The sequence below is a fragment of the Emydura macquarii genome, unplaced genomic scaffold (assembly GCF_026122565.2).
Source record: "Emydura macquarii macquarii isolate MOO-44397 ecotype Brisbane River unplaced genomic scaffold, CSIRO-AGI_Emac_v2 contig_1692, whole genome shotgun sequence".
Classification (NCBI taxonomy): Eukaryota; Metazoa; Chordata; order Testudines; family Chelidae; genus Emydura; species Emydura macquarii.
This window is the reverse complement of record NW_027131829.1, coordinates 220,331-231,950: the sequence shown is the minus strand read 5'-3', so window position 1 is coordinate 231,950 and position 11,620 is coordinate 220,331. Positions and strand designations below refer to the sequence as shown.

General features: G+C 45.7%; 1 protein-coding gene across 1 annotated transcript in view; it reads right to left on the bottom strand.

The window, feature by feature from the left end:
• Positions 1-216: 216 nt before the first annotated feature.
• Positions 217-11,620, bottom strand: part of LOC137158508 (zinc finger protein 3-like) — a 62,126-nt gene continuing 50,722 nt past the window's right edge. Inside the window, exons 5-6 of the mRNA XM_067556295.1 lie at positions 1,614-1,721; positions 217-1,262 (exon numbers count right to left, since the gene is read on the bottom strand). Coding sequence (XP_067412396.1) covers positions 217-1,262; positions 1,614-1,721 — 1,154 coding nt within the window. The remainder of the gene's footprint in view (positions 1,263-1,613; positions 1,722-11,620) is intronic.

Genomic DNA, 11,620 nt, shown 5'->3' with positions numbered 1-11,620 from the left:
CCCCATCACAGCTGTCTTCTTATTATAGAGTTGTCATAGGACAAAGGAGTTGACAGAAAGGATCACAGGATTCACCTCAAAGAAGACAAGTTTTAAAAGGCAAAAGTGGGCCTCTCAGCTGGGGTGGACCTGAGAGACCACGATGACAAATAGGTTTAAAGGTCACTATGTGGGAATTAGCAAAAGTATTAAAGAAAAAAAGATCTTTTGTCAGACCTAGGCAAACTTTTTATGGTGTTTGTCTCCGTTGTGGATTCTCTGATGATAAATAAGAGCTGAGCTCTGATGAAAGCTTTTCTCACACTTGGAGCATCTATAGGGTCTCTCTCCTGTGTGGATCCTCTGATGTGTAATAAGGTGTGAGCTCCGAGCAAAGTTTTTCCTGCACTCACAGCATTCATAGGGTCTCTCGCCTGTGTGAATTCTCTGATGTCTAATGAGGTGTGCACGTCGCGTGAAGGTTTTCCTGCACTCACAGCATTCATAGGGTCTAGCTTCTGTATGGGTTCGCTGATGTGTGATAAGGTGTGAGCTCTGACTGAAGGTTTTCCCGCATTCACAGCATCCATAGGGTCGCTCTCCTGTGTGGATTCTCTGATGTGTAATAAGGCCTGAGCGGTAACTGAAGGTTTTCCCACACTCACAGCATCCATAGGGCCGCTCTCCTGTGTGGATCCTCTGGTGTCTAATAAGGTGTGAGATCACACTGAAGCTTTTTGTGCACACACAGCATTCATAGGGTCTGTCTTCTGTGTGGATTCTCTGATGTGTAATAAGATGTGATCGCTGACTGAATGTTTTCCCACACTCACAGCATCTATAGGGTCTCTCGCCTGTGTGGATTCTCTGATGTATAATAAGGGTTGAGCTCCGAGTGAAGTTTTTCCCACACGCACAGCATTCATAGGGTCGCTCGCCTGTGTGGATTCTCTGATGTGTAATAAGGCTTGAGTGGCTACTGAAGTTCTTCCCGCACTCAGTGCATGTGTTGTTTTTCTCTCCTGTGGGGATTCCCTGCTGGGCTGTGGCTTCCTTGAAGTTCTTATAAGTTTCCTGACAATGAATGGATTTATCTACTTTTTGTCCTGGTTGGTTGTCCTGCTGCCTCTCTGGTGTGTGCTGCCTCTCACAGGCTTTTCTCTGTTCACAACTCCTGGTCACATTCCCTTTGGATCTTTGCACTAATGCCCCATGTGGTTCCACTTGCTCAGCATTTTCCTGCTGAAGATTCTGCTCCTCATTCTCACTCACCATCCCATCACCTGCTAGGACAGAGAGAGAAACCTCAGAAACAGGAATGCTAAAGGGGAGAGCAAACCAAATAGGACCCGGAGAGACTGAAAACTAAAAATCAGGAACTGAATTCCTCTGCACTCTTTCCCATAGGAATTAGAGGAGTGGATCAATTCTTCCTCCACATCCCAACCAAACATTCAGGGGGAAGGGAGGTCAGGGAGGAAGCTACTGCCAGGAAGCCATGAGCAATATCTGCCCTGAGGATATGACAGCTGGGGACAATCCTGAAATCAGGGCGCTCATAAGGTCTTTGTAGGGAATCCCAGCTGTTTCCTTCAGACACTGAGAATTTCTGAGTTGGTTTAGTGATTCCTCACCTGTACAGGCATGTCTTAGGATTTCCTTTGAGCACTGAAGATCTGGAACCCACGGTTCTTTCCCTAGTTCCAGCTTGGAGATCACATCAGGTTTGGAAACTGGAAACCCTGCTCAGGGGACAGAAAACAAGTGAAATCAGGTGAACTCATAGGACATCTGTCTCCATGAACGTTCCATAAGTGAAATCCCAGCACTTGCTCCCCAGATGCTCAGCAGTGCAGGACACTCTGCTTATAGAAGGGTTTAACTGTCCCCGTCTTTGCTGGGAACACACACAGCCAGAAGTTCATCACCAAAGGGTTTCCTGAAACACAAAGAGGGTAACTCCATGTCTCAAAAGTGAAGACCAAGTCATCCTGGAACTGCCTCTCCCTGAGAGAGAGAGGCCCAGAAACAAAGGGAGATCCCTGGGGAAGCTGGGACCAGTGAGCATGGGCTGGCAGGGTTCAGCCTGGAAAGGAATCGAAAGGAGCGGGGATGTCACTGAATCCAGTATCTCAGGGGTAGTAAATGTCAGGAAAGCATGTTTTGAGGACTTAGGGAATCTAGTGAGTTGGATGTAATTGGTGGGAATACGAAAATCCCCCAGTGTGAGGTGAAGGCTTGGGAATTAGATTCTACATTTGAGGAGCAACAGACTCTAATTCTTCTGGAAAAGGACAATAAGAAAAATAAGACTCAGGTCACATGAACTCAGGAGGGATTAACCCTGAGATCCAAGGAGCCTGCAGGGAAGAGAGATTGTGGCTGCTGCAGATGGGGAGCAGGGAGCGAGACCCTCTATGTCCCCAGAAGTTTGACTACCAATGAATGACATCATCAAGAAAGCACACATTTGTGCCAGGGAAGGGGTTGTCTTGTGGCTGGGAGGAACATAAGGACTCAGACAGTGTGGCTGGTGGCACAATGGGCAGGGAAGTGTTGTGTGTATGGTGGGGAGGTAAGCACTGACCAGTGGAGAGAGAGGAGTGAAAATAATATTTGAAAAAAAGTAATGTAAAATAAAGTGAAACCAGGTTGTAATAAGAATGGAGTGAAGGCTCTAAATCAACATGACTGGGCAGGGATTCATAGCACCACAGGGTTAGAAGGGACCGCAAGGGTCATCTAGTCTATCCCCCTGCCAAGATGCATCCAAGCCAGATGGCTATCCAGCCTCCTTTTGAAAACCTGCAGTGAAGGAACTTCCACAGCCTCCACTGTCCTGCTTCCACAGTTCCACTGTCCTGCTGTTCTTACAGTTAGGAAGTTTTTCCTGAGCTTTAATCTAAATCTGCTCTGCTGTAGGCCAGGCCGAGAGCAATAGTTTGATAATTAAAATCTAAACCACTATCTGAGACCTCCACTATACAGATGGCCTAATACACTGAACTCTAACATGAAAGGGCAACAGTGATAGCTTAACATCCTGATGTTTATTCTGCTGTCACTTAGACATCCTAGCATCCTGGGCTTTTAGGGCTGTAACCGTGTTTACAAATGCATGGGAAACATCCTGCGTTAACATTCTGTAACACCTTGGAGCCTTGTTCCTCAGAACTTACGTATGTTAGTTTGGGAACATCCTGAGGACCATTTGCTATAACAGTGTCTGATGCCTATCAAGAATGCATTTGTTGTGTAAATCAAGGAACAGCCGTTGTAAATAGGTCTCTGATTATGAATGTCAGTGGAACCCATATTGATGGTTAATGCTACCCTGGTATCTGTTTTATTTCTAAGATTGTAGATTGTAGTATTTGGTGGGTGTGTGATCCCAGTTAGTGAATTTGAGAAAGTTAGTTTGTGTGACTGAGGAGCGAATGCAGTTTGTTTGTAGAAAATAAAGAGATGGAGAGGCGGCAACCCTAAATCTCCATGGCAGCAGGAAGGAGGGAAGATGCTTCGTTTAAAAAACCTTTTACAACCCAGATGGCCGAAGAACGTGAACCAAGATAACCCTGGAACACAGAGGGGTTAACACCTAAGAACAGGCACAAGACAAAGTGTGAAACAGGAATGGAAGGATAACAGAAAGCTGTCAAGCATAATTGATAATCACATCAAATACAGAGACAGTGTGACATGGTGAAATCCATAGACCCGAATGGGGAGGGATTACTATAAAAAAGGGGTGAAAAGATGAGGACTTTGGGTTCATTTTGCAACTCCAAGGAGCATCGTGTTGCGACCGACAGAGCCCGACTCCATCCTTGTGCCCAATCCACCTGGCCAGTGGCTCGGCTTGAGCAAGAAAGAGGCTGGTAATTATATTTCCCTTGCAGAACACTGTGTGTGTGTGTGTGTGTGTGTAGGCAATTGCTTTTTCGAATCTCTGTATTCACAATAAACGTGGCGTATTGCCTTACTGCCCCCACCATCAAATAAGATCCTGCTGTTTATATCATTTATAAGTGTAACAATGCTGGAGTTTGAACCCATTGCCTCGTGTCCTGCCCTCTGTGGCAAGAGAGAACAACTTTTCTCTAGCTTATTTATGGCAGCCTTTCAAGTATTTGAAGACTGCTACCATGTCCCCCTTAATCTCTTCTTTTCTAAACTAAGCACACCCAAATTCCTTCAGCCTTTGCGCACATGGCTTGTATTCCATCATCTCTGTCACTCATCTCTGGATCTTTTCCAGTTTCTCTACATCCATTCCACACATTGGTGTCCAAAATTGGACACAGTACTCCAGCTGAGACCTAGCCAGTGCTGACCTCCTGTGACTTGCATACTATGCCTCTGTTAATGCAACCTGCATTTGCTTTTTTTGCACCAGCGTCGCACTGCCGACTCACGTTGAATTTGTGATCCACCACAGCTCCCAGATCCTTCTCCGCAGTGCTGCTGCTGAGCCAGTTTCCCCTCCTCCCCCGCATTCTGTATTTGTGCATTTGTTTTGTCTTCCCTCAGTACAGCACCTTACATTTGTCTTTGTTGAATTTCATTTTTACAGTCTACAGTCTACAGTCCAGTTCTCCAATTTATCAAGATCCCTCTGAATTTTAGCTCTATCCTCCAAAGCATTGGCAACCCTTCCTAACTTTGTGTCATCTGCAGACTTGATCGGTATGCGCTATATTCCTACATCCAGGACGTTAATAAAGATTTTAAACAACATCAGACCCAGAACAGATCCATGTGGAACTCTCCAATCCGACATCATTTTATGAACAGTTATTCTTTGTTTGTGGTTGTTTAACCAATTATGTATCCACTTAATGGTAGCTCTGCCAAGCCTGCATTTCTCCAGCTTACTTATCAGAATGTCATGTAGGACTATGTCAAAAGCCTTGCTGAAATCCAATTATATTATGTCCACCTCATTTCCCCTATCCACCAAATCAGGATTCTGTGTTAACAAGCAGGGATATTGTGTTAACAGGCTGGGATTCCCCATAGCCCCAGATCTCCAAAAGCTCCTCTTCTCTACCTCCCACTATCCCTATTCTCTCCGTTTTGCAGGTGTGCCTTAGTTCTGTTTCTCCAAATTCCCTGGGATGGAGCTGCGCTGTAATACTGATGAATACTGTATGTTGACATGGTTATTGGTATGTTTACTGTATGCAAAATGTGGTTTAGTTTAATATGAGGGATGTAAGGAAAATAAGCAGGAAGAGAAGAAGAATGACTTAAGACAAGCCACCCTTAACAGTTAAGAATTGTTAAGAGACATTGCCCAAACTATTAGCTTTGAATATTCTACCTGCTGGCTTCAGCCAACTTATAGAAGTGGGTTAAATGAACAGGACCAAGGCCTGGAACCCAGATGATCAGAAGGACTACAACCGTTTAAAAAGGGACTTCCTCTCAGGTAGTTGTGATACAGGGACCTCATGAGGGTGTCTGAAGAAGCTGGGCTGACTAAGTGACCATCAAGGGATCATAAGTTCTAAAGTAAGACAGGTTTATGTCAAAACTGTTTGCTATTTTAAAATGTTTTTTCTCCAAGTCTTTTTTCCTACAAACGATAAACATTCCTTTGGCTTGAAGACAGCTGTTTGGCAGGGTACATCACTAACCCCAGGCTGCCGAGGGTGTCTGCACTCAGCCTGCACTGGTGACTAAGCATGGTTGACAGCCAGAGTATGGTAGCCTAGGAAAGGGAAAGGCACGAAGCCTGACACCTGAGGGGAGCGGGGACACTCAAAGTCCAGGAAGGGGACAGAGGTGCAGCTAGCCCTGTCACTCACTAGGATGCCTATGTCCCTGCTGACTGCTCTTAGCCCCCCTCACCTCCCACTGCTTGCAGCCCTCACTACCAGTTTTTCCAAATGTCTTGCGCCCCAACCACTTTCCTTCCCATCCTCCCACTGGTTAAATGTCCCTTGTTCCTAACTTCCAGGAGCTCCTGTCACAAAGCCGCCTCCCACCCAGACCCTCCCCAGCTCTCCACACCCTCCCTCCCACTGAGTGAGCCCTCCCCATTGTTAGTATTTCTATGACTGTAGTGCCAAGGGGGATCCAAGTGTGCTAGACATTTGCCAAACAAAAACTAAAAGACAGTCCTTGCCCCAAAGAGCTGACAGCGTTAGAACTAGCCAGAAGACATGGGTACAGCCAGATGGGAACATACAAGGAAACAATGAGACATGGGTCACCATGATAGGCAGTGGTGTCAGCACACCAGGGGCCTAACCATTTGTTCATGTTTTCCTGAAAAAGGAGAGTTTTAAGGCGGGGTGGGAAGGAGGGTAATGAGGTAGCTTGGTGGAGGGTTATCGTGCAGAAAGAATAGCAAATATGGTAGGCGTCCAGCTTGGCTTAACAAAGATGTCCTTGGCGAACTTAAACGCAAAAAAGAAGCTTACAAGAAGTGGAAGCTTGGCCAGATGACTAGGGAGGATTATAAAAACACTGCTCGAACGTGCAGGAATGAAATCAGGAAGTCCAAAGCGCAATTGGAGTTGCAGCTAGCAAGGGATGTGAAGGGGAACAAGAAGGGTTTCTACAGGCATGTTGCCAACAAGAGAAAGATTAGGGAAAGTGTGGGCCCCTTAGAGAATGAGGGAGGCGACCTAGTGATGGAGGATGTGGAGAAAGCTGAGGTACTCAATGCCTTTTTTGCCTCTGTCTTCACAGACAAGATCAGCTCCCAGACTACTGTACTGGGTGGCACAGAATGGGAAGGAGACGAAAATCCCGCAGTGCTGAAGAAACAGGTCCAAGACTATTCAGAAGGATTAGACATACACAAGTCCATGGGGCCAGATGCAGTGCACCCGAGGGTGCTGAGGGAGTTGGCTGAGGTGATTTCAGAGCCATTGGCTATTATCTTTGAAAGCTTGTGGCAACAGGGGCAGGTCCCTGAGGACTGGAAAAAAGCAAATATAGTGCCCATCTTCAAAAAAGGGAGGAAAGAGGATCCAGGGAACTACAGACCGGTCAGCCTCACTTCAATCCCTGGAAAAATCATGGAGCAGGTCCTTAAGGAATCCATTTTAAAGCACTTGGAAGAGAGGCAGGTGATCGGGAACAGTCAACACGGATTCACCAAGGGAAGTCATGCCTGACCAACCTGATTGCTTTCAATGATGAGGTGACTGGCTCTGTGGATGTAGGGAAGGCGGTGGATGTGATATACCTTGACTTTAGCAAAGCTTTTGATACTGTCTCTCACAGTATCTTATCAGCAAGTTAAAGAAGTATGGGTTGGATGAATGGACTATAAAATGGATAGAGAACTGGCAGATCATTGGGCTCAACGGGTAGTGATCAATGGCTCGATGTCTAGCTGGCAGCTGGTCACAAGTGGAGTGTCCCTGGGATCAGTTCTGGGGCCGGTTTTGTTCAACATCTTAATTAATGATCTGGAGGATGGGGTGGATTGCACGCTCAGCAAGTTTGCGGATGACACTAAGCTGGGGGGAGTGGTAGATACCCTGGAAAGTAGGGGTAGGATACAGAAGGACCTAAACAAACTGGAGGATTGGGCCAAAAGAAATCTAATGAGGTTCAACAAAGAAAAGTGCAGAGTCCTCCACTTAGGAAGGAAGAATCCCATGCACAGCTACAGACTGCGGACCGACGAGCTAGGCAGCAGTTCTGCAGAAAAGGACCTGGGGGTAACAGTGGATAAAAAGCTGGATATGAGTCAGCAGTGTGCCCTGGTTGTCAAGAAGGCTAATAGCATATTGGGTGCATTAGGAGGGGCATTGCCAGCAGGTCACGGGAAGTGATTATTCCCCTCTATTCGGCATTGGTGAGGCCGCATTTAGAATATTGTGTCCAGTTTTGGGCCCCCCACTACAAAAAGGATGTGGACAAGTTGGAGAGAGTACAGCGGAGGGCAACAAAAATGATTAGGGGGCTGGAGCACAGGACTTATGAAGAGAGGCTGAGGGAACTGGGCTTGTTTAGTCTGCAAAAGAGAAGAATGAGGGGGGATTTGATAGCGGCCTTTAACTACCTGAAAGGGGGTTTCAGGGAGGATGGGGCTAGGCTGTTCACGGTGGTGGCAGATGGCAGAACAAGGAGCAACGGTCTCAAGTTGCAGGGCGGGAGGTCTAGGTTGGACATTAGGAAAACGTTTTTCACGAGGAGGGCGGTGAAGCACTGGAATGGGTTACCTAGGGAGGTGGTGGAATCTCCATCCTTAGAGGTTTTTAAGCTGAGGCTTGACAAAACCCTGGATGGGATGATATAGCTGAGGTTAGTCCTGCTTTGAGCAGGGGGTTGGACTAGATGACCTCCTGAGGTCCCTTCCAACTCTAATATTCTATGATTCTATGATCGGGAGCTCCTCCCAAAGCACCAGGAGCAGCACAGGAGAAAGCACAAAAGGGATTGTTTGAAACTTGTAACAAGTGGGTGATAGAGGCTGGCATCGTAGGCTGATCAGCTGTGAAGCTGGCATCCGGATACTGAATGAGATGAGATGTAAGGTGGAGCCAGGGCTTGACAATGATGATAAGAAACTTATGTTTGATGCAGTAGAGATGAGGAGGCCAGTGGGGGCTTAAAGAGAAGGCCATGTCATGGATTGGCAGGGTCTCCGATGCCTTTATGCAATCTCTTGGGACTGCTCCTTTCAGGGTATGTTTACACCACATCAAGGAGCAAGTCCACAGCCTTGTGGTAGTGGGGTTCCTGCAGGCAGGCTAACCAGAGCTGTGCTGACATTGCTCTCAGGCAGGGGTTCAGGCTGTCAAGCTGGGACGGGAGCTCAGCCCATCCCTCAGCATTGGCACAGCTACATTTAGTCAGCTCAAGTCTGTGGAGTTGGGCCAGAAGTCTCACTCTAGAAGTACCATGGACATACCCTTAATGTGGTAGACCCTGGGCTTTTTCCAAGGGCAAGCCACCTGCCTCCACTGCTCTTAGTTAGACCAGGCCTTATGAGGCAGTAGTCTCTTTTCTCATTGTGGCTCTCCAACAAGTCCAAATGATTTCAGACTCCTGGTAGAGACTTTTTAGGCAGGAGGTATTTGCAGCAATGTAAGACAGACTTTTCCAAACAAGCCGGCATTTGTTAGGCAAGTGGAATACAGGATTTAAAGATCCTTAGGTTAGACTGGTAAAGCAACACTTAATTCAAAGTTCATGCTGGCACAGTCATGTGCCCAGCTTTTTCAAAGCCTCCTTGACTTCATTTCTGTCTCTGGTTCCCAGTCTCAGGCTCTCAGACCTAATCCCTTTGTCCCAAGTTGCAGCCCCATTGTGATCCTAGGTTCTGTTTCCCTTGGCTACCAGTCGTTACAAATGAATAAATTCCTTGTCTCTCCAGGGTGCTCCATTCATATATGGACACTTCTTAATAGTGTATCCATGCCAACCTAGACAGACCTGCACTACTTCAGTACTTTCCCTGACCCATAAGAGGAATTAACTCTCCTGCACCAAGTGGGCAGGCAACAAAGCAAAGTGAGAGAGGTTAAGAAATATTAAAACCCCTACAATACTTTCGTGTGTGTGTGTGAGTGTGAGACCAAATACTTTTAAATGTATAAACTAAAGTGTTTTGTAACTATAAAATCTCGTGCTCTGTATCTGTCAAAGTACCTACCTGAGGAGAATTGTGTCCACATGTCCAGAGACAGACCTCTAGAGCCTAACCAAGGATGCCTATTAGTGCAGCTGTGTGTGTTGTAATGAACAAGACGGTGTGATAGACAAGGGTAATTTATAAACCAAATATGTGCTGTGATTGATGAGGGATATTTGTTATTGCAGATGTTTTCTGTGATTGATAAAATAATGACCTATTGAAAGGTGGTTTTAAATGTGCTCCAGGGACCTCTTGGTGCCAACTGGCAGAGAGCACAGGGGGTGCATAGGTGTTTACAGGGATCCCCTGGGTCAGGTATATACACATTAGTTCATCAAAGGGTGGTATGTAAGGTCTCTACTGAGGACAAAGGATTCACTGATTCAGAATGAGCTGGATTGCCTAGTAAACTGCGCAAGCAAATATGCATTTTAATGTGGCTAACTGTACAATCAGGAACAAAGAATGTAGGCCATACTTACAGGATGGGGGACTCTGTCCTGGGAAGCAGACACTCTGCAAAAGATTTGGGGGTTGTGCTGGATAATTAACTGAGCATAAACTTCCAATATGATGCTATGGTCAAAAGAGCTAATGCGATCCTGAGATGCATAAGCAGGGGAATCTTGAGTGGGAGTAAAGCGGTTATTTTACCTTTATATTTGACACTGGGGCAACTGCTGCTGGAATACTGTGGCCTGTTCTGGTGCCCACAAGTCATGAAGGATGTTGATAAATTGGAGAGGATTCAGAGAAGAATCATGATAATAATTAAAGGATCAGAAAACCTGCCTCATAGTGAAAGATTCTCAAGAATCTCAATCTATTTTTGTTAACAAACAGTAGTTTAAGGGATGACTTGATTAGTCTGTAAGTACCTACATGGGGAACTAATATTTAATAATGAGCTCTTCAAGCTAGCAGACAAAGGTATAACATGACCCAGTGACTGGAAGTTGAAGCTAGACAAATACAGACTGGAAATAAGGTATACATTTTTAATGTTGAGAGTAATTAACCATTGGAACAATTTAGTGAGGGTGGTGGTGGATTCTCCATCCCTGACCAATTTTAAATCGAGATTGGATGTTTTTCTTGAGGATCTGCTCTAGGAATTCTTTTGGAAAAGTACTAGGGCCTGTGTTACACAGGAGGTCAGATTAGATGATCACAATGGTTCCTTCTAGCCTTGGAATCTATGAATCATACGTGTCCTTGGTCTGCTTCTCTACTACCTCAATTCTTCCAGCCTTTACCTCCCTCCTCTGACACATCCTCCTTCTTATGGATGGTTCCAGATTCTACAAAGATGGAAAATCATTCACTGCTTCTGGCCCCTACATCCTTCCTCCATCTGACTCGCTTCTTCATCTTTCTTCTTACACACCTCACTCAGCCCAGTCTGCTGAACTTGCTGCTGTGGCATGTGCAAAGGAACACTTCACTTTTTCTACTCTAGAACACTCTGATTCTGGGTGAGTCTGTAAAGTGCTTACAAAATTATTTCTCTTCAGGCACTCTCACCACTTTGTATCTTCTGATGGATCTTCCTTGGTTCATGCATTTCTTCTTTGCTACATCACTTCCCTTGCTTATCCCTTTCCCTCCTTTCCCTTTGCAGGGTTCGCCATAGAACAAAATGGCGCCCCAGGTGAGGTGCATCTTTGGTGCCCACCACACCCACTTGTTAAACTTTTGAATACCTCATTCTTTTATTGCATTTGTATTTATTGTATTTGTATTTATTGCATCAAATCTAACCACACATTAGGAAAAGTGTCCTTCAGCTCTGCATCATGAATGAACTGGAGAACTTGGAGTGGAGAGTGCTTCCTGTGTGGGAAAATGTGACAGATATTGTCCAATTCAACATAGAAGTCTTTAGCATTGATGTCCGAACATTCCCCATGTGTCAGCATCCAGTGAAGGTCTATACAACTGTTCAAGAGTGTTTTCCTCAAGCATTTTTTTGCAGTGTGACTTTGAGAAAAGTCACTTCTGCTCATTTATTGGAAAAGTCATATCCTAGATATTGCC